The 23,797-nt window shown below is 40.3% G+C and overlaps 2 protein-coding genes and 1 long non-coding RNA gene across 3 annotated transcripts; 1 reads left to right on the top strand and 2 right to left on the bottom strand.

The window, feature by feature from the left end:
* The first annotated feature begins 6,591 nt into the window (after nucleotides 1–6,591).
* On the top strand, nucleotides 6,592–9,473 carry LOC122030533 (G-type lectin S-receptor-like serine/threonine-protein kinase At5g35370). Its single transcript, XM_042589746.1, has one exon. The coding sequence runs from the start codon at nucleotides 6,659–6,661 to the stop codon at nucleotides 9,263–9,265; it is 2,607 nt and encodes an 868-aa protein (XP_042445680.1). The 5' UTR covers nucleotides 6,592–6,658; the 3' UTR covers nucleotides 9,266–9,473.
* Nucleotides 9,474–9,825: 352 nt separating this feature from the next.
* LOC122030114 lies at nucleotides 9,826–11,272 on the bottom strand. The gene is made up of 3 exons (XR_006125312.1): nucleotides 11,180–11,272; nucleotides 11,012–11,072; nucleotides 9,826–9,884 (listed from the first exon to the last, which is right to left on the bottom strand). It is a non-coding gene; the product is annotated as an uncharacterized LOC122030114 (long non-coding RNA).
* A 4,083-nt stretch (nucleotides 11,273–15,355) lies between these two features.
* On the bottom strand, nucleotides 15,356–18,769 carry LOC122028998 (vacuolar protein sorting-associated protein 27-like). The gene is made up of 3 exons (XM_042587964.1): nucleotides 18,664–18,769; nucleotides 18,496–18,556; nucleotides 15,356–16,789 (listed from the first exon to the last, which is right to left on the bottom strand). Exon 3 carries the CDS (start codon nucleotides 16,784–16,786, stop codon nucleotides 15,356–15,358), a length of 1,431 nt encoding a protein of 476 aa, XP_042443898.1. The 5' UTR covers nucleotides 16,787–16,789; nucleotides 18,496–18,556; nucleotides 18,664–18,769.
* Nucleotides 18,770–23,797: the final 5,028 nt, after the last annotated feature.

Here is a 23,797-nt window from a genome sequence, read left to right as displayed (position 1 = left end):
TATGGTGGGCTTGATATGAATCATATCAGGTCCACTGTAGGATTTTTTGCCGATTTTTCCTTATTATATTTTAGCACTTTCGGAGAAGTCGAAATAAACAATGGAGGACACTGTTGGACTCCTTGCAACCTCATAAATCTACAAGACCTGAAATTGTTACAATATGAGATCTCTAAGTTGATTAGTGGATTTTGATCGAAACCCATAAATTGACCTAGACAGGTCCGATTAGATCCATTTTGGGTCTTGTGGATTTTGGAGGTCGCAAAGAGTCCAACGGTATCCTCCATTGTTTATTGTGACTTTTCTGGAGGTGTTAAAATGTAATAAAAAAAGTTGTCAAAAAACCACATGTTGAGCCTAATATTGTGGCAAAAGGTGATTCGCTCGCCCTCAGCGCCTCCGCCAACCCGTCCCTATGCCAACACGGAGGAGGTAAATCATGGGGGCCATTAGCCCAGACAATGACTAGTGCATAGGGGAGGGTAGGAACTTGGCTACTAGCCAAGATTTGACCCCAGACCTTATTGTGGCAACACCCCATGCACTAGCCACTAGTCCATCTCGAGGGGACACATGTTGAGCCTAATATGATTCCATATCAGGCTAACATTGGGCCTAATATAGAAATATATCAGGCCCAATATGATGTTTCTTGCTGATTTCCCTTATTACATTTTAACATATCCGAAGAAGCCAAAATAATCAATGGATGACACTATTAGGTTATTTTCAAACTCAGAAATCCACAGGTCCTTAAATGGATCCAATCGAACCTATATAGATCAATAGTGGGTTTCAGTCAAAATCCACTGATCAACCTATAAACCTCAAATTGCAACAATTTCAAGTCCTATAGATTTTGCAGTTGTAAGGAGTTCAACAGTGCATTCCATTATTTATTTTGACTTTTCCGGAAGTGTTAAAATGTAATAAGGAAAAAATAGACAAAAAAAACATACAGTGGCCATGATATGATTCTATATTAAGCCCAACATGGACCTGATATAGAATCATATCAGGACCATGTTGGGCCTAATATCATTCATATCAGGTCCAACGTGTGATTTTTTTGTTAATTTTTTCCCTTATTATATTTTAACACCTCTGAAAAAACTAAAATAAAAAATAGAGAACATCGTTGGACTCCTTACAACCTCAGAAATCCATAGAACCTTAAATAGATCAAATTGGACCCGTCTAAGTCAATTAATGAGTTTCAGTCAACATCCACTAATCGACTTAGAGACATCTAATTGCAACAATTTCAAGTCTTGTGGTTTCTTAAAGTTGCAAGGAGTCCAATGTTGTCCTTTATTGTTTATTTGGCCCCTGTCAAAATTTTCTTATTATATTTTAACACCTCCAGAGGAATTGAAATAAACAATGGAAAGAACCGTTAGACTCCTTGCAACTTTAGAATCCATAGGACTTAAAATGGGTCAAATCGGATTGTCTAGGTCAATCAATGAGTTTCGGTGAAAACTCACTAATCGACTTAGAGATCTTAGATTGCAATCATTTCAAGTCTTGTGGATTTTTGAGGTTGCAATGAGTCCAATAGTGCCCTCCATTGTTTAATTTGGTTTCTTTGGAGGCGTTTAATTTGATTTCATATCATGTATACGTTAAACCTGATTTAATTCTACATCATGTCCACATTGAGCCCGATATACAATCATATTAGACCCATGTTGGGTCTGATATGATTCATATCAGGCCCAATGTAATGTTTCTTACCGATTCTTCCTTATTACATTTAACACCTCTAGAGAAGTTGAAATAATTAATAGAGGGTACCGTTGGACTCCTTGCAACCTCAGAAATTTATAGGACCTAAAATGAATCCAATCCGACATATCTAGGTCAAATGTAATAAGGCCTAGAAACCTTGTAATAGGTCAGTCAAAATCCACTAATTGACCTAGAAACCTCAGATTGCAACAATTTCAGGCCTCATAGATTTCTAATGTTGCAAGGAGTCCAATAGTGTCCTACATATTTATTTTGGCTTTTCTGAGGGTGTTAAAATATAATAAGGAAAAAATGCGCAAAAAACTACATGTGCGCTTGATATAAATGTGATTTTTTTACCGATTTTTTCTTATTACATTTTAACATCTCGGGAGAAGCTGAAATAAATAATGGAGGACATGGTTAGACTTCTTACAACTTCAAAAATTTATAGGACATAAAATGGATTCAATCGGACCTGTCTAGGTCAATCAGTATATTTCAGTCAAAACCTATTAATTGACTTAGATATCTTAGATTGTAATCATTTCAGATTCTGTAAATTTCTGAGGCTATAAGAAGTCCAATAGTGCTCTCTATTGCTTATTTCATTTTATCCGGAGGTGTTAACAATTATTTAATGAATTAGCTAAACCCTAAATGTCGAGGTCTGATATGATTTACATATTAGACCCACTTTATGTATGCAAAAAAGAGAAGAAAGAGAAGAGAGGAGAGGAAGGAGAAAAGAGTTTGCATATATAGGAGAGAGTAAAGAGGAAAGAAAAGAGAGAAAAGAAAAGAAAAAGAGAAAAGTCAGCTTTGGTAGGAGGGGTAGAATGTGAAGAAATCATATCAGACTTACATTATACATGTAAAAAAGAGAAAGAGAGGAGAGGAGAGGAAGAGAAAAGAGTTTAGGAGAGAGGAAAGAGGAAAAAGAAGAGAGAAAAAAGAAAGAACAAGAGAAAAAGTCAATTTTGACCAGAAGGGTAGAATAGGAAGAAATCAAGTCGACACATTGATGTAGTAAAAGAAGGAGAACAATAAGTTGCGCAACAAACTTATGATATGGATTATGCTCAACCTACTTTAGATATTAATGATGATCCATTATGTATCAATGGAGACTCAATTACAAGGGCTAAGGTTAAAATGATGAAAGAAGCACTTAATGTGCTAATTGAAGATGTGAAGGTCAAAACTATCATTGAAGAAGGTTTGACCAAGAGTAAGTCATTTGGCTTAGTCAACCTAATTCAAGCCTTAGATGAGTTGAATTAACATTTAAGTCTCATATCTATGTAGTATGGATGTGTAGGTTCAATTTGGACTCAATTTCTACCTTTATTTAGGTTGTAATAATGTCATAAGATTAAAATGGCTAAGTAGACTGTAACACCCGTAAATTTTCTCTCTGTTCAAAAAGGCAAAAAGAACTAGAAGAAGAGAAAAAGAAATAAAAAAATAGATTTAAAAATGGCCTTGGGTAGGATTGAACCCAAGACCTCTTATATATAATTGGTTAAAGTTTCCATTAGGGTGGTGGTAAAGCATCACACTAGCAATAGGAAACAATTCCTTATAAGCAGATTTTGGGAGAAGAGATGCTTCAACTTTCACTTAGTATAAAAGGTGAGGGATGAGATCAAAACATAAATCTCTTCATTTCCCTTCTCCCATACCTAGCCGAAACTCCTTCCCTCTTCTTCTCTTGTAGTTTTGGCCAAGAACTCTAGGGTTCCAAAGTTCTAGGTTCTTCAAGAAGAGAATCTAGAGGGGAGTTTTCATCAGGATTTATACGTACGAGGTGGGTGGTTTGGAGATCAAGACATACAAAAGAGAGTGTTGCTTTTCTTACACCCTATAAGAGTAAGATCTAGCGAAAGGATGTAAGTACTCCTCACCTGCAGTATAAGTTGTTTCGATTATGCATGAAGGAACCTATTTGTGGTAGGTTTGTATGGTTGTATGCATGATTACGAAATTTCATGTTAAAGTGCATGTTAAAGAAGATATAATGCATGATATGTAAAGATGCCCCTCTAAGTTTGGGATTAAGAGCATGTGAGTACTTTGATTTGCTTCCCATTAAGTTTCTGGGACTAAGAAGCATAATCAAGTGACCTAAGATGCTTCCCTATATGTGTGGGGGATTAAGTGCACATAAGGTGTTTGTCGAAATGACAACAAGTGTAATTAGAAGAAAGTATTGAGTAGAAGAAAGTATTTTACTTTAAAATGGCATGTACACACAAGGTCCATGGGATGGACTCCTAGATTGCCCCTAGGCATAAGTTCACCTAGTAGTACCTTAATAGGTTTGGGATTAGCTACCTCGAATTTTATTAAGGATGCACGCAAGTGGTACATTGTTGGGCCCAAGAAAGTTGATTATTATGTTCACTAATATGTATGATAAAGTTTTCAAAGTGCATTGGTTTGTTGAAGTGAAACCATCATTAAGTGGAGAACTTGCGTTATAAAGTGTAGTGTTGGTGAACTCTATAATATGCTAGGATTTCTGTTCCATTACATTACTAGCAAGGTTTAAGTTGGTGTTTAGCATTTTAAAACTGTTTAAAAATACATATCATGTGCATATTTACAAAGCATATGTTTTAGCGTGAACTATTCTCAAGTGCATGTTTGTTGTTCTCTTTCCAAGCAGTTTTACAATAAAAAGGCATGTTCTCTTTAATGCGTAGTTTTGTTAGTAGATGGTATTTACTAAGCCTTTGTTTATAGTTTGCATTTCCTTATACTGCAGATAAAGGTAAGGGAAAGCTGGAGTAAGAAGGGGCAGTAGGAGCAATGTTTAATGGTAGGGGTGACGGAACAGTGGGAAGCGATCTTGAAATTTGCTAGTATCTGACCATGTTAGATTTTGGTGCTGATGGACATATGTTCTTATCTCCGCTTAGTGTAAAAGTACTATTAAGAATGGTGTACAATGAATTTGCGGTTTGGTAGTAGTTGAAGTGTCAAATATTCTCCCTAAGGTTGTGGGATAAAATGATAAGTCAAGAAGGAGTACAAAGGGGGAGAACCACTCCTTTTTGGGTGCAGGGCGTGATCCCCACACGCTTGTGACACGGCCGTGTGGAGTCACACGACCCCAACCCTCTCCCTCTCGGCCAGGGTTGCACGGTCGTGTGTCACACACGGCCATGCAAGGTTTAGTCTTTGGGAAAAGTTGCACAGTCATGTGTCACACATGACCATGCAAGGTTTAGTCTCTGGAAAAGTTGCACGGCCGTGTGCCACACACGACCATGTAAGGTTTAGTCTCTGGAAAAGTTGCACAGCTGTGTGCCACACACGGCCATGCAAGGCTTAGTCTCTGGAAAGGTTGCACGGCTGTGTGCCACACACGACCATGCACCTCTCCTCCTCAGGCAAAATGACACAGTCGTGTGGATTCACACGGCTGTGCACCCCTTTGACTCAGCCAAGGTGACACGAGCGTGTGAGCCACACATCCATGCCCCTCTTCGTTACGACCAAGGTGACATGACCGTGTGGAAGCCACACGACCGTGCCTTGCTCCAGCAAGGAGGGTCTTACATGGTCGTGTGGGACACACGGCCGTGCCCAAACGCTTAGTAAGGCTACATGGCCGGTCATCATCACACGGCCCAGATTCTCAATCAATTCTAAACTTCATCTTAGCTCTATTTCGCTCCCAAACCACTACTTAGCAGTCGAAACAAGTTCAGAGTAGATCTCTGAACCCAACAATGTACATACAATAATGTCCTTAGTAGTATGAAAGGAGTAACGCCCGTGGCTTGAGTCAGGGTATAGAAGTGCGGTCGTTACATAGTCTATATATGCCTTTACTAAATGGACTTTCTTTTGGCTTTTTAGGATTTTTTTGTCACTCTCTAGCTATAATAAAGGGGGTGATGGTCACACATGTATCTTTGACATATTTTTCAATCTAAAGCACGGTGAGGCTTTCGCTTGTTGGTTCTTCATTGAACTAGATGTTATCAAGGCATTTCCTTGTGGCGTTCTAAGACTTATCAACCTCAATCCTAAAGTTGTGATGTCTTCCATCTCCTATATCAAGGTTTTTGCTTTCCTAGTATTGGGTCGAAGTTTCTTTTCATCCATCTTATCGTCTTAGACCTTCCTTTTTTTTGTCTTTAATTCGTTATGAGTTCTTGAGATATCTTTCTCGTTGAATTCACATCACGCATGTAAAAAAGAGAAGAAAGAGAAAAGAGAAAAGAGTGTGCATGATGAGGAGAAATAGAAAAGAGAAAGAGACAAAGTCAATTTTGACCGGATGGGTAGAATAAGAAGATCATAATTTATTTGATAAATATCAAAATAGTGTGTACCTTTTGATCAATTTAACAATTTATATGTACCTTTGATAAATTGTTGAAAAATATTTTGATGGTGAATTTGAAAATTTACATGCACCTTTGATAAATTGCTGAAAAATATTTCGTAGGTTATTATGTATGATGCATTCTCATGAATAAATTGGACGTTGACCATTTCCATTAACTTATATTTTAAATCAATCCAATACGATGCTATATTTAAGTGTGTAAGAGTGTGAATTCATTCACTTATATTGGAACGAGGAGAAGGAAAGTGACTGAATGACTTTATAAACGATGTGAAGAGTCTAATTCATCAACTACGTTTTGTCAACGATATCGGATAAACACTTTGACGATTGCTATTAATCGTCATACCCCAGTTGTTCCCTAATCCTCTAGTTGCATTTTTTTTTGATACCAAGCAACAACTTAGAACCTGCCACCTGCCCTCCTGTAGGCCGCCGTTCAATCAATCTCTTCTCTATAGTCAACGCCTTCCTAACAAACTCTTGAAATCTATTTCCGCATTGCCGAACAACTTGTTCGTCTTTTAATGGCCGTTCTTTCTCTCTTCTCTTCTCTTCATGGCCTCTTTGTCCCCTCCTCATCTCCGACTCCTCTCCTTCCTCTTCTTCCTTCCCTTCCACTCCCTCGCCGGACACACTGCCATCGAGTTCCTGTACCCCAATTTCTCCACTACTTACTTCGACTTCGTCGAAAACTCCGGTGTCTTCCTCTCGTCCTCAGCCTTCTCCGTTGCCTTCCAAAACCCTGGCGGCCAGGATTCCCGATACTATGTCGTCGTCATCCACGCCCGCTCCAGCACCACCGTCTGGACCGCCAACCCTGCGGCTCCCGTGCCCCGATCCGCCACTCTCTCCCTCACGGCGTCCGGCCTCGCCCTCTCCTTCCCCAACGGCTCGCCCGCCTGGTCGACCCCACGCCTTTCCGCCGCCGCCGCCGCCCTCCAGCTGCTCCCCTCAGGCGAGCTCCGTCTCCTCGACGCTGCCAACGCTTCCCTTTGGTCATCCTTCGATTACCCGACCGATACGCTCCTTCCTAACCAGCTCCTCCCCGTCTCTTCCTTGCTCACTTCCGCCGCCGATGAAAACGACCCGGCCCCTGGTGATTACCGCCTCCTCGTCACCTCCAACGACGCCGTGCTGCAGTGGGCCCCGACCTCGCAACTCTACTGGTCGATCTCCTCGGACGCACGCTCCCTCAAAGATTCCAACTTGCAGGTTGCTTACCTCTCCATCAACGCAACAGGGATTTACCTCCTCGCCGGCGACCAGAAAACTGCCGTCTTCGAGATGATCTTGCCCTCCACGGCTTCGCCCTCCTCCAACGGATTCCACATGGCAAAGCTGGACCATACCGGTCGGTTTCGGCAAATGAGCTTCTCGCCGAACGAGTCCCTGTCGACCTCCTTCTTCGATACCGACCTCGTGGCGCCGAGCAACAACTGCGATCTCCCGAACATATGTGGCTCGCTGGGCCTCTGCGTCCCGTGGGCCAACAACTCCACCTGCAGATGCCCGGATTCTTTCGCTGCGTCGGGTAACGGATGCTCCCCTGTCAACAGCTCTGTTTTCACGAATTCCTCCTCATGCACTAACGATGGCGACGCTGGATCACCGCCGTCATTTATGAGCTTGGGAAGCCGAATTGGCTACTTCGGGACTAAATTCTCCACACCAAACAATTTCCCACCGAACATCTCGACTTGCCAAGATCTCTGTTCCGCCAATTGCTCCTGTCTCGGCTACTTATATAGAGCCTCGTCCAAGTCGTGTTATTTCCTTCAACACCGAATCGGCTCCCTATTTTCCGTTGAGACGGTAAACAGCGACGCGACGCCCATCGTCTATGTCAAGACATTTGGCCGGATATCACCACCTTCCTCTCCCACCCGTTTGGTAATCGTCTTATTACCAGCCACCGCAACGACTCTGCTGGTGATCTCGATTGCCATTTTCTGCTTTGCAAGGTGGAGAAGGAACAAGCGCGGGAGAAGAGACGAGACACGGACCAAATCAGTCTCCAGATGGCAGAAGTGGCCGACACTTGCTGAGTTGTCCGACGACGAGGAGGAGGAGAAAGAGGAAGAGATCGTGATCCCCGGTCTGCCCACCCGGTACACCTATGCTGAGCTCGAAGCGGCCACCGACAACTTCCAGACGGTGATCGGCTCCGGAGGATTCGGGTGCGTTTACAAGGGGCAACTCCCAGACAAGTCCCTCGTCGCCGTGAAGCGGATCAACGCCGCCAGCACGCAGCAGGGCCGGCGGGAATTCTGCACTGAGATCGCCGTCATCGGCAACATCCACCACGTCAACCTCGTCCGCCTTCGCGGCTTTTGCGCGGAGAGCCGCAAGCGGCTACTGGTCTACGACTACATGAACCGTGGCTCCCTCGACCGTGCGCTCTTTGTCCGTAGCTCCAGCCTGGTCGTTCTCGAGTGGAAGCAACGGGTCGACGTTGCGGTGGGAGCCGCGCGCGGGCTCGCCTACCTCCACGCCGGATGCGAGCACAGGATCATCCACTGCGACGTGAAGCCGGAGAACATCCTGCTCCACGATCACAACCAGGTCAAGATTGCGGACTTCGGGTTGGCCAAGCTGATGAACCCGGAGCAGTCTGGGCTCTTCACCACCATGAGGGGGACGCGCGGCTACCTAGCGCCGGAATGGCTCACCAACGCCGCCATCTCCGATAAGACAGACGTGTACAGCTTCGGGATGGTGCTGCTGGAGATATTACGGGGGCGAAAAAATCGCGCCGACGGAAGCGACTCAGAGTTGACCGGCTCCCCGTCTCCGTACTTCCCGATGTTGGCTTTGGAGATGCACGAGCAGGGTAGGTACGAGGAATTGGCTGACCCGAGGCTGGAGGGGAACGTGAACTGGGCGGAGCTGGAGAGGATCGTCAGGGTGGCCCTGTGCTGCCTGCACGAGGAGCCGGGGAGTCGGCCGAGCATGACGGCGGTGGTGGCGATGCTGGAGGGGACGGTACCGGTAGGTGAGCCGCGGCCGAACTCGCTAAAATATTTGAGGCTGTACGGACACTGGTCACGGGAATTGCACTTGAGGCAAGGAGGATCGGCAACAAGCACCACGAGTGGGAGGTCATCGGCGACGCCGCCGCTGCTCTCCTACTTGTCGTCGCAGGAGGTGTCTGGGCCGAGATAGCATAGGCTTTGGGTCCAGCCTCAACGTGACTCATTCCAAACGGATTGTACTGGGAAAACAGATTGCAGCTTGTGCTAAAGAGAGTCTCTCCATTACCGTCTAAAATTTTAAAATATGTATAGAAAGTTTAGGCGTAGTTGAATTTGTTTCCCCGGTGATGATAGCTCCGTTTTTGGTCAAAAACTTATCGATGTATATGCATTAAGCACAGATTTGAACTATCCCGCCGGATCAGAAAAAATAAAGATTAATCTGTCACGTCTCAGAGGAGTCCCTGCCAGACAAAAATCCGGCAGCATCTCCCCTGTACCGGTGACAATATGAAGCATACATACATACATCACAATATATAAATATAAACAACATATTCATCAGCCCCCACGGCTGGAACATACAGAAAATAGAAACAAAATAACCACGAAATGTATCAATTATATATATCTATCCATAGACTACAATTACTATACAGATAAACGACATCTGTAACAAAAGTGCAAAATGTAAATACAGCGAAACAAAAGTAAAACAAACCAGAAAATCAACACGTCGAGATCTCTGAGCAACTCTATGAAAGTCCAAAATCAACAGTAATATCAAAAGGATCCCTGTGTCTGCAAAACTGGAGACCAAGGAATGTAGCAAATTAGCCAAATGGCTAAGTGGATACTCAAGAAAGATGTGCATGAATTTAATCTTCTTGAAGAAGTCAAGGAAGTAGAATAAATCATCATCTTTTGTTACAACTTTAGGATTATTCTTAAAGTTCTACATTTATACATATATATGTATAATCATCTTCTCATTATCTATAATCAGGTAAAATTTTTAGATTAGAGTTTAGGATCTTCACCTTATCATCACTTGTCATCATTAATAAAATCAAATTTTCAATCTTATTATTTAATCACTCAATTATAAGTTATCATGGTAAGATCAACATGTATATCAATAGTCTGAATCTGATAAATCAACTAAAAAGTGAATCACTGGAGCCAATATCATCAGAGTGAAATATCATATGGATAGGCTAAAAGCCTCCTAAGAGTATAAACTGTCGCATACGTCATCTGACGTACGGGCTATCAGCCCTCACCGGTGGAAGACATAATAAACACTGACCGAGGGCTACATCACGCCAACACGCCTCGGGTGTACGGTCAGATACTCTGGACCGCGGCCGCCGCGCTACCACAATAACATGTGGGCGGTCCAGTACTCTAATATAGAGCTCTGGTATAAAGCTAGGCTCATGGTCTTCACTTTTTAATTCTTCATTTATTATCTTTATTAATTCACCGTTATGATTATATTCATCCATTTATCATGATTATTCTCTTTTCATATTAATTGGTCAATCAAGGTAATATTTTCGTATCAAATCTATTAGTTTATCATTATAGGGTCCACAGATAAAAAGCTACAAGTATCAACAGATAGAGTATCAAAAGCATGAAGTATGAAAGGTCAAGCAAGTCAAAAGAGACAAGGTAGCAACAGAAGATAAATTTCGAATATTTCTTTAATTTTAAAAACAACCCTCCCCATATCAATCCCAATATGAACCCACATATGAACAAGAAATAATATCAATTATTTACCCTCCAATAATTTTAATATTCTAACCCATTTCGCTATTTCTAATATCAGTTTAATCCCCATTTTGAAAACAATAATACAACATATACATATTCCAATTTATATATTTTTTTCATGCACAAGGAAATAGACAAGAGTAGATATATCCACCTTATATACAGCAAAAATCTCCGAGTATCGGCAGGTCACCGTGCTCCACTCGAGCTCGGATCTACAAACACAATATCAAACATAACTTAAATAATCAAAATACTATCTAATAATAATAATGACCTAAAATCTACACATTAACTTAACCCAAAGCAACCTAAAATATACCTTCTAAGGGTTTTGTGTGGCTGCTGGAAATGAGGACAGCAACTAGGGTTATTTTCCCTTCGTCGTTGGCCGCCTCAGCTAGCTCCGGCGAGCTCCGGCGAGCTCCGGCAGTGCTGCCAAGAAAAGGGCAGCAGCTAGGGCTGCTGTTGGAGGAAACAAAAGGCAGCAAGGTGCTGCTGTTGGAGGGGAAAAGGAGAGAGCAACTAGGGCTTTGTTTTTCCCTCCTTTCCTAGTGGTCCGGCGAGCTCCGGCACACTCCGAGGAGCTCCGACGATGTTGCCGAGAAGCAGGACAGCAACAAGGAAGAAGAGACTTGTTGCTTGTGGTCGTTGGAGAAGAGAAAAACAAAAGAGAAGGGGGTTGCAAGCTTGGAGAAGAAGAATGAGGAAGAAATCCGCAATTCGTCGTCGCTAGAGAAGGGAAAGGAGAAGAAGAGAAGGGTTTTGAGGCATCGGTGGGGAAAAGAAAAGGGAAAAGGAAAAAGGGGGTGTGGGGGAGGGCATGTGCACGTGGGTGAGTGGCATGGTTTTTTTTTTTTTTTTTTTTTTTTTTCCACACTTAACATTCTCCCCCACTAAAAGAAATTTGGTCCCCAAATTTAAGTAATTGAGACGCATTGATACCTGAGGTAAATAAATGAGGATATCCGATACGCATATCCTCCTCACGCTCCCAAGTTGCTTCTTGATCAGAGTGGTGTTGCCACCCAACCTTTACGAGACGAAGGCATTTGTTCCTCAACCGATGTTCCTTGCGATCTAGAATACGAACAGGGAATTCTTCGTATGTCGCATTAGACTGTAGGGGAACTATAAGATCCTTCAAGACATGTGTTGGATCCGGAACATATTTCCGCAGCATAGAAACATGAAAAACATTATGTACTCCTGCTAAAGCTGGGGGTAACGCAAGTCGATATGCAATAGCACCAATCCGCTCAAGAATCTGGAAAGGTCCGATAAATCTGGGTGCTAACTTCCCTTTTAACCCAAATCTCTTAACTCCTTTTATGGGTGAAACACGAAGAAATACGTGATTACCTACTGTGAATTCTAACATTCTTCGTCTTTTATCTGCGTAACTCTTTTGGCAACTCTGAGCAGTCAACAGTCTTTGTCTAATAGTTCGTACTAGTTCAGCATCCTGCTGAACACTCTGAGGGCCCAAGAGTTGACGTTCACCGACCTCGTCCCATAAGATAGGAGATCTACATGCTCTGCCGTAGAGTGCCTCAAACGGTGCCATTTGAATAGCAGAGTGGTAACTGTTATTATAAGCAAACTCTACCAAATGTAGGTGGTCCTCCCAACTACCCCCAAAATCTAGCACACAAGCACGCAACAGATCCTCTAGAGTCTGGATAGTGCGCTCTGACTGTCCATCAGTCTGAGGATGAAAAGCGGTGCTAAAGCGTAGCTCGGTTCCCAACGCCTTTTGAAAACTTTGCCAGAATCTCGAAGTAAAACGTGGATCTCTATCAGAAATAATACTGAGGGGAATACCATGGAGTTTAATAATTTCTCTGCAATATAACTCTGCTAGACGATCTAGAGATTCTGTCTTACGAATCGGTAAGAAATGTGCTGATTTAGTTAACCGATCGACAATCACCCAGATTGAATCATGTCTCCTCTGGGTCCTTGGTAACCCCGTGACAAAATCCATAGTGACATGCTCCCACTTCCATTCCGGCACTACAATCTTCTGAAGTAACCCGGTCGGTCTCTGGTGTTCTGCCTTAACTTGCTGGCAAACTAGACACCGAGCTACAAAGTCTGCAATACCTCTTTTCATACCTTTCCACCAATATGATCGCTTCAAATCTCGATACATCCGTGTACCACCAGGATGAACTGCAAATTTCGATCGGTGGGCTTCTTGAAGGAGATCCTCCTTAACAGGATGTACCTCTGGGACACATAATCTGCTTCAGAACCGAAGAGATCCATCCATATCACGTGTGAATTCTGGCTTGGGGCCTAACTCCAACTCACTAGCTATAGATCTGAGATACTGGTCTTCCATTTGACTTTCCTTAATCCGCTCCACCAATGGGGACTGTGCGATCAAGGAGACCAGTATACCATGCTGTGTTTGCCCTACTTCAGTTAAATCTAACTCTGAAAACTGTCTGACTAGATCTGTAACTGCCACCCTGTGAGTTGCCAATACTCCTCTAGACTTCCTGCTCAATGCATCTGCGACTACATTAGCTTTTCCAGGATGGTAGTTGATAGTGCAGTCATAGTCTTTCAGAAACTCCATCCACCTTCTCTGTCGAAGGTTTAACTCTTTCTGAGTGAAAAGATATTTCAGACTCTTGTGATCGGTGAATATTTCAAAGGTAATACCGTAGAGATAATGTCTCCATATTTTAAGGGCAAAAATGATGGCTGCTAATTCTAAATCATGCACGGGATAATTCTTCTCATGATCTTTTAGCTGACGAGAAGCATAAGCTACTACTCTATCATACTGCATCAAAACTGCCCCTAATCCTTGAATAGATGCATCCGTGTAAAGAATGAATCCATCATCTCCAGAGGGAATAACTAATACTGGAGCACTCACCAATCTCTGCTTGAGCTCTTGGAAGCTTGCTTCACAAGCCTCAGACCAAGTAAACTTGACTCCTTTTCTAGTTAATCGAGTCAAAGGTGCAGCAATACTAGAAAATCCTTCCACAAATCTCCGATAGTACCCAGCTAATCCGAGAAAACTACGAATTTCCTGCACTGACTTTGGTTGTTCCCATCGGTCAACTGCTTCAATCTTCTGGGGGTCTACTGAAATCCCTTTGCTAGAGATTACATGCCCTAGAAATCCCACAGAAGTAAGCCAAAAAGCACATTTACTAAACTTTGCATATAAGCGTTCCTTCCGTAAAGTTTCTAGAACTATTCTGAGATGTTGTTCGTGTTCCTCTTCTGATCGCGAATATACCAGAATGTCATCAATAAAGACAATAACAAACCGGTCTAAATATTCTAAGAATACCCGGTTCATTAGATCCATAAATGCTGCAGGAGCATTGGTAAGCCCAAACGGCATTACCAAAAACTCATAATGTCCATATCGAGTACGGAAGGCAGTCTTCTGAATATCTGTATCTCTAACTCGTAACTGGTGATAGCCTGATCTTAAATCAATTTTTGAGTACACACAAGTACCTTTAAGCTGATCAAATAAATCATCTATTCTAGGTAGAGGATACTTGTTCTTGATAGTTACAGAGTTTAACTGCCTATAATCAATACAGAGCCTCAAGGATCCATCTTTTTTCTTAACAAAGAGCACTGGAGCACCCCAAGGAGAAACACTAGGACGGATAAAACCCTTGTCTAACAACTCCTGAAGTTGAATCTTTAGTTCCTCCAGTTCTCTTGGTGCCATCCGATATGGAGCTTTCGATATTGAAGCTGTGCCAGGAAGCAACTCAATGGCAAACTCTACCTGTCGCCGAGGTGGCAAGCCAGGAAGTTCTTCAGGAAATACGTCGGGATATTCACGTATTATGTGGACATCAGAAAGCTGGACAGAACTATCCACATTGGAACTCACTAAAGACAAGAGATACCCCTTGCATCCCCGAGCCAACAACTGCTGAGCCTGGAGAGCTGAGATAATAGATACCCCTCGATCATTGATCCCAATAAATTCCCATGATGATTGATCTACGGGTTGAAAAGTCACCACTTTGGCTCGACAATCGACAGTGGCATGATGCTCTGACAGCCAATCCATACCCAAAATAATATCGAATTCAGTCATCTCTAGCACATGGAGATCCACTGTAAGGATATGGCTATCGAAATTTAAAGGACAACTCTTGACCTCCTGATCTGACATCAATACTCCACCTGAGGGTGTCACTACTGATAATCCATAAGGTCGAAGAGTTGGGACCCTCCTAATCTTGCATACAAACTCAGGAGAAATAAAGGAATGCGAGCTACCCGTATCTATCAATATATCCGCAGGAATATTATAAACAGAAATAATACCTCGGATAACAGATCCTCCAGCTCGCTGTGCCTCCTCACGAGTCAAAGCATAAACATGTCCCGGCTCAAGACCTGATGGCTGACCCCTCTGGATAGAAGAAGAGGGTTGACTCTGATCCTGCGAAGGCTGGTATGACTGGGTCGAAGGCTGATAAGATAATGGTGGCTGATACTACTGGGGTGGAGGTAATAAGTACTGCTGGGGTGGAGGTAGCAGGTACTGCTGGGGTGGAGCCACCAAATACTGCTGAGATGGAGCTGGCAAGTACTGCTGAGATGGAGCTGGCAGATACTGCTGAAGTGGAGGTACTGAGTGATACTCACTCTCCACCTGGGACTGCAAATGATAGAGTTGTGGCTGGTGAGCAGACTGTGTAGGTGGGGGATTTCGTGGCTGAGACTGCTGGGATCTCTGCGGGCCTTTCTGCTGCCGAGACTGTGGAGGTCGTGAGGTAGGTCGAGCCTGCTGAGACTGTGATCCTCCTGCTTGATGTTGTGCCTTCAAAGTGCAATCTTTCTGCATATGTCCGGGCAGTTTACAATAAAAACATATACTCTTATCCAATGGACATTCTGATGCCAGGTGATTTGGTGCACCACATTGAAAACACTTCACCGATATCTGGCCCCGCTGTGATGGAACTGGGCGACTAGATCCCTGTGATACTTTGGCCACCTTTCGTGACCGTGAAGATTCTCTAGTCGTATCCTGACCACGAGATCGACGACCTCGACTCTGCTGTCTAGAGTGTGAGCTCTGCGAGGTCTGTCGGCTGGCTTCTCTTTCTTGAGAGACTTGCTGCTGAGTCATCTCAATAAATATGGCTCGATCAAGTGCCTCTCGATAAGTAGTAACAGGAAATCCAGACATCCTGATCCGAATATATGCTGCCAGTCCCTGTGTAAAGTGAAACATACGGTCTGAGTCCTGAGCAACCATATGTGGGCAAAACTCAGCAAGTCTGCTAAATTCTGCACTATAGTCTAGCACGCTTCGGTCACCCTGCTTGAGACTCATGAATTCCTGGCGTCGAGCAACACAAAATGCTGCAGGAAAATACTGTCTCTCGAACGCCTCTCGAAAAGACTGCCAAGAGATAATCTGATCCCCAAAGACTGTCTTTTGCATCTTCCACCATGTGGATGCTTGCCCTCGAAAATGATAAGCGGCTAGCTCTACCTTTTCTGTGTCTGAACAGGACATGTACCCAAAAGTGCCCTCAATATCCTCCAACCATGTACGCGCCACCCAAGGATCGGTGCCTCCATGGAACAGCGTAAAACGATCCTTTGCTGAACTAGCAAGCAAAGGAATACGGGCCTTTTCCATAATAAACGATGCTGTAGGAATGGCTGGTACGGCTACCTGAGCTGCAACAAGATGAGGTTGTCCCTCAGTCTGACCACCGACTCCAATACTGGGACCAACCTGAGCTCCCGGTACCAACTCAGATGGAGAGATAGGAGCCTCATCCAAACCAAGATCAGTAGTAGTGGCACGCTGACATGCACGACCACGACCGCGACCACTACCACTGTCGTAACCACGCCTGCGACTACGGGCACGACTACCGCCCCAACCGCGACCACGGGCTCGTGGCATTGCCTATGAAATCAGATGAAAATTTTCAATAATCATTTATAATCACGATAATTAAAACAAAGAATGCCCCGTAAATCCTATAGCTCAGAGATACAACTCGACTTGTATAAAAATTCCTTTGCTCGAGAAGTACATAAACTGAAAACAAAAATCTCGAAATAAAGCCAAAACCCACGAACAGAAAACGAAAAACCGAGCTCTGATACCAATAAAATTGTCACGCCCCAGAGGAGTCCCTGCCAGACAAAAATCCGGCAGCATCTCCCCTGTACCGGTGACAATATGAAGCATACATACATACATCACAATATATAAACATAAACAACATATTCATCAGCCCCCACGGCTGGAACATACAGAAAATAGAAACAAAATAACCACGAAATGTATCAATTATATATATCTATCCATAGACTACAATTACTATACAGATAAACGACATCTGTAACAAAAGTGCAAAATGTAAATACAGCGAAACAAAAGTAAAACAAACCAGAAAATCAACACGTCGAGATCTCTGAGCAACTCTATGAAAGTCCAAAATCAACAGTAATATCAAAAGGATCCCTGTGTCTGCAAAACTGGAGACCAAGGAATGTAGCAAATTAGCCAAATGGCTAAGTGGATACTCAAGAAAGATGTGCATGAATTTAATCTTCTTGAAGAAGTCAAGGAAGTAGAATAAATCATCATCTTTTGTTACAACTTTAGGATTATTCTTAAAGTTCTACATTTATACATATATATGTATAATCATCTTCTCATTATCTATAATCAGGTAAAATTTTTAGATTAGAGTTTAGGATCTTCACCTTATCATCACTTGTCATCATTAATAAAATCAAATTTTCAATCTTATTATTTAATCACTCAATTATAAGTTATCATGGTAAGATCAACATGTATATCAATAGTCTGAATCTGATAAATCAACTAAAAAGTGAATCACTGGAGCCAATATCATCAGAGTGAAATATCATATGGATAGGCTAAAAGCCTCCTAAGAGTATAAAACTGTCGCATACGTCATCTGACGTACGGGCTATCAGCCCTCACCGGTGGAAGACATAATAAACACTGACCGAGGGCTACATCAAGCCAACACGCCTCGGGTGTACGGTCAGGTACTCTGGACCGCGGCCACCGCGCTACCACAATAACATGTGGGCGGTCCAGTACTCTAATATAGAGCTCTGGTATAAAGCTAGGCTCATGGTCTTCACTTTTTAATTCTTCATTTATTATCTTTATTAATTCACCGTTATGATTATATTCATCCATTTATCATGATTATTCTCTTTTCATATTAATTGGTCAATCAAGGTAATATTTTCGTATCAAATCTATTAGTTTATCATTATAGGGTCCACAGATAAAAAGTTACAAGTATCAACAGATAGAGTATCAAAAGCATGAAGTATGAAAGGTCAAGCAAGTCAAAAGAGACAAGGTAGCAACAGAAGATAAATTTCGAATATTTCTTTAATTTTAAAAACAACCCTCCCCATATCAATCCCAATATGAACCCACATATGAACAAGAAATAATATCAATTATTTACCCTCCAATAATTTTAATATTCTAACCCATTTCGCTATTTCTAATATCAGTTTAATCCCCATTTTGAAAACAATAATACAACATATACATATTCCAATTTATATATTTTTTTCATGCACAAGGAAATAGACAAGAGTAGATATATCCACCTTATATACAGCAAAAATCTCCGAGTATCGGCAGGTCACCGTGCTCCACTCGAGCTCGGATCTACAAACACAATATCAAACATAACTTAAATAATCAAAATACTATCTAATAATAATAATGACCTAAAATCTACACATTAACTTAACCCAAAGCAACCTAAAATATACCTTCTAAGGGTTTTGTGTGGCTGCTGGAAATGAGGACAGCAACTAGGGTTATTTTCCCTTCGTCGTTGGCCGCCTCAGCTAGCTCCGGCGAGCTCCGGCGAGCTCCGGCAGTGCTGCCAAGAAAAGGGCAGCAGCTAGGGCTGCTGTTGGAGGAAACAAAAGGCAGCAAGGTGCTGCTGTTGGAGGGGAAAAGGAGAGAGCAACTAGGGCTTTGTTTTTCCCTCCTTTCCTAGTGGTCCGGCGAGCTCCGGCACACTCCGAGGAGCTCCGACGATGTTGCCGAGAAGCAGGACAGCAACAAGGAAGAAGAGACTTGTTGCTTGTGGTCGTTGGAGAAGAGAAAAACAAAAGAGAAGGGGGTTGCAAGCTTGGAGAAGAAGAATGAGGAAGAAATCCGCAGTTCGTCGTCGCTAGAGAAGGGAAAGGAGAAGAAGAGAAGGGTTTTGAGGCATCGGTGGGGAAAAGAAAAGGGAAAAGGAAAAAGGGGGTGTGGGGGAGGGCATGTGCACGTGGGTGAGTGGCATGGTTTTTTTTTTTTTTTTTTTTTTTTCCACACTTAACATAATCAAATCACAATTCAGTTAATATCGATCTTGACATAATAACATCTGACAACAATGTCATAGAGTAGAAGGAAAGCCAAGATGGAGATGGACATGTGAATTCGGTAAATGAAATTTTCTTATACAAGGTGATAATATTCGGATTCTCAAAAGGCAAGTAACCTGCAAGCAGCACGAATAGGATGACTCCACAAGATCATAAATCTGCAGTTGCTCCGTCGTTGCCTCTATCATTGAGAACATCTGGAGCAACATAACTTGGAGTGCCACAAGTGGTATGAAACGAGCCATCATCCCTGACTTGCTGCGATAATGCACTTAATAGGAAGTCTGAAAATTTCAGGTTACACTAATCATCGAGTAGTAAGTTTTCTAGTTTCAAATCGCAATGGTAAACTCCCCTGCTATGGCAGTGATCGACGGCATAAATAAGTTGTTGGAAATATCTTCGCGCTTCATCTTCCCTCATTGAACAACCCTGACCTTTCCATGCCCAGAGGTGGAACCAATTTCCACGGAGGAAGAGGAAAAGTTAGCTCAATTGGTGTGCTCATGCACTTCTCCATAATGCATCAAAGGTAGTGTAGAGCCGGTTTAAAGGTTATGGACGAAATTATTAATTATATTCTAATTTTATCTTTCCACTAATCTAAATAATAATTATTTTAATCTATAAAATTTTATTTTTAAAATATGATAAGGAAATAAGATTTTTTTTTTGTCTAGGATGATTGTTTTTTTTTTATTTACACATAAATTCCTACCATTCTAACATAGAAATAAGAATGCAGTATCAATTCTAAAACTATTGAAATAAAGTTTTTTTTTCCATTCCTACACTATTAAATTATCCAAGAATAACAATTCTATTTGTAATCAATTTCATTTAGAATGCAAAAGGTGTTTATAAAGAGTAATCACTTGATTTTTTAACAAAAGAACATTGACAATGAAGAAAATTTTAATTTAAGAATGCAAAGAGATTAACAGAGTAATGTAACACAAAGAATGCAAAGAGAGAAGCAGGGTAATGTAACACAAAATTCAGACACTAAACTGAAAAATAATAAAGAAGTGTAGCCTAGTCAGCTTACCTCCATAATCCTTATTTTCAACATCAACGAATCTAGAAGAACGAAGAGAACATCAGGAAGAGCTATCACAAATATATTCACTTTGAGTTTGAGCAACTTAAACAATTTATTCAGCAAAGTAGTTAAGAATTAAAATCTTTTCCAAACACTAGTCCCTATAAAGTAGTACTCAGGAGTTCAGAATAGAGCACAAGAAAAATATATTTGAAATGTAAAATCATTCACCTGCTTCTGATAGATTCCACAAGGAGGTTTAAGTTCAGTCCAGATATCCTACAAAAATCATAAAAATTTGTAAGTCATGGAAACACATTTGGGTGAAACTACGATAAAACTTTGCAATTTATTGAGGAAAATAGAGATGTGCAGGGGGCATGCCAGAAAGAAGTGACTGCTAGATATATAGCAGCAATATTTTCACTAGAGATGATGGGAGATAATTTAAGGAAACATACCATAACTATCAGAGAAAGGCAAAATAAACTTACCTATGGTGATTCACCAAAAGGAATATGTTGACCTCCAACAGTGAACCATTATTCCTCTCCAAGCAGTAGACAAGGAAAAAAAAATGAAGCTCATTTATGGGGAATTTACAAAAATGAATCAATATTTAGAATTTCTATATCTTTTCGATCCACATATTCAACAAAGAAATAAATGCCATGGGTGGTGGTGGAATGTTTTAGAATCACACAAATAAAGTCAAAACAAAAAACTTAAGTAATAACATGCTTATTGATGTTCTGGAAGCATCACTTAGAAGCAATATATAAAAAAAATAGTTTTTTAGATATCTAGAATTTTTTTAATTTCATTTTAATTGACCCTACAGAAAGTTAAATTATTTTTTTTTATTATAATAAATTATTTAACTATTATATTGTATTAGATTGATTTGAAGTAACACGAGAGAAGAAGTTTCAACCCTACTTTATAGGCAACAATAGCTGATCATCTAACATCATATGCTCAAAAAAGGTATTGTAACCTGAATGAGTTAGGTTGAGGAATGTATAGCCTTTAGAACATGAGTTGCCAGAGGATTGATAAGACAATGCATATAGATTTTAGAAACAAAGGGCATAAAAGAAGGTTGAGCATCCTATAAAAAACCACACCCATGACCAAGGATCAAAATGAAGATGACAACCATGATCAGAAAAGCTAATGACAATGCCCAAGTTTAGGGGTTCCTGTAGCCATAAAGAGACATGCACAAATAGTAAGATCCAAAGTAGTTTTATTGAATTAAAATCTTCCACATGCTATGGCAAAGCTAAGTTAAACAAATAAACTTTCTGAGCTAACGATCCATGATTTAAAACATTGCACTTAATAAACATGTCTCATCAGATGACAATTTTCTTATACATAAACTTTCTATCACTATAGCTTAAGCAGTAACCATAGAAAACGATGAATATCCAAAAAATAGATTCTCGACAAGATCTGATTAACTTTTTTTATAGTAGCTAAATTATTAGTTTTCCTAAAGATTCCAATTGTTATAGTAGTTAAGGCAAGTTGGGTGTTAGAGCTGACTTGATGTTGAGAAAAAAAGTTACATTGCTTATATACTTTATTTGATAAGAAAAATTAAAACTCAGTATAAATGAATTAAATTTTATATAGGAATCATAGTAATAACAAAAATTAAAAATACTATAATTTTTTAAAATTTCAAATTGACTAAGGCATCATGTGGTGAGCAAAAACTTTCCATGGAGAATGACCTACTTGGTTACTCAGTACAAAAGTAAAATAAATTTTAGTTTATAAAAAAATATTAGTTCATCATAATTAACACAAACCTTCTAGCTTGTTGGATGTCTCCTCATTAATTTCACATCTAAATCCAAAGTATCACTCACAAACATTGTAAACCTTCTTCTTCCCTTCCTCCTCACTAAATAAAAAAAAAAAAATAAGAGTGAATGCTGTAATACACCTATAAAAAAACACAAAGGCAACTCATTTAAAGTGTCTTCGTGATGTACTTTTAAAAGTAAAATCATCAATAATATCACCATATTCAATGTTTTCTAAAATATTATTTTCAATGCATAAAATTGCTAATCCATTTAACCTATCTTGAGTCATTGTGGTCCGTAAATAAGATTTTATTAATTTTAATTTTGAAAAACTTCTGTCGGCAGATGCCACTGTTATGTGTATTCTCAATAATATCCTATAAGCAATCATCATATTTGGAAACATATCCATTGTTTTTAAAAACTCTAATATTTGAATGGAAGACCATTTTTTACTTGTTTCATAAGATTCACTGGGTAACATTACTTTCAAAACTTGTAATTCTGAAAACATATATTTTGCATCAATATTAGAAGTGTCACTATTTTTTAAAGTATTTTCAAGATTCACACAAGAACTCATCAATTCATCATCATCTATCGAAACTAATTTTGCAACATCATACAAGAACCCAAATATATATTCAAAATAATGCAACTATTCAAACTGACTTTTCAATTGCCCAAGAGCAATATTGATCACTAAGATAAAATAATTTATTCGAAAAGACTCTTTTAGTGATTGATTTTCCCTTTCAGTATTAACAATCTTATCAAAATACCTCTTTCTACTAATTTTACGTTTTGTAGGAAATACAGGCTCAATTTCCATATCAGATGTTATTTTTTTTGCATTAACCATAGCAGAAGAAAAACTATTTTCTCTATATTTTTCAAAAAAAGAAACAAGACCAGACAATTATTTTACAGCAACATCAAGACGCATATCCTCTGACTATAATTTTTTACTAACTAAGTTAATTTTATGCAAAATATCATGCCAAATAACAAGGTTTAATATAAATTCAAAACTTGAAAGTTCACCAGATGCTAACGTTTCAGCATCTCTACTTAATTTTCTATCTTCACTTATTTATGCTAATTTGAACAAAGCTTCTCTAATTTGGGAAGCTTGAGATAGTATTGCTTTAACTATTTCAATATGACTTTCCCATCTTGTAGTTGACAATGATATTAAAGTTAATCCATCAATTTATTCAAATAAAACATTCCATCTTTTTGTTGAATTAGAGAACACGGTGTACATATATTGACATACTCCAAAAAATAATTTTGCTTTAACACAAGAATTTGTCATGTCACAAACAACTAGGTTATGAGAATGAGAATCACATGGTATGTAAAATGCTCTAGGATTAATGTCAAGCAATCTTCTTTGCACACCTTGATTTTTGCCTTTCATATTAGATCCATTATCATAACCTTGCCCTCTCACATTATCAATATCAAGTTCTAAAGATTGTAAAACAAATTTCAATTCATTGAAAAGACCTAAATCAGTTGTATCTTCTACATTTATAAATTCTAAGAAGTACTCTTTTATTTTAATTGGAGTCTCTGAAACATCTACACATCTTAATATGAGAGTCATTTGTTCTTTGTGACTTGCATCCGATGTACAATAAAAAATTACTGAAAAATA

This window comes from Zingiber officinale, chromosome 10B (genome assembly GCF_018446385.1).
Source record: "Zingiber officinale cultivar Zhangliang chromosome 10B, Zo_v1.1, whole genome shotgun sequence".
NCBI classification, from domain to species: domain Eukaryota; kingdom Viridiplantae; phylum Streptophyta; class Magnoliopsida; order Zingiberales; family Zingiberaceae; genus Zingiber; species Zingiber officinale.
The sequence above is the reverse complement of the archived record's forward strand: the minus strand, read 5'-3'. Positions and strand labels throughout refer to the sequence as shown.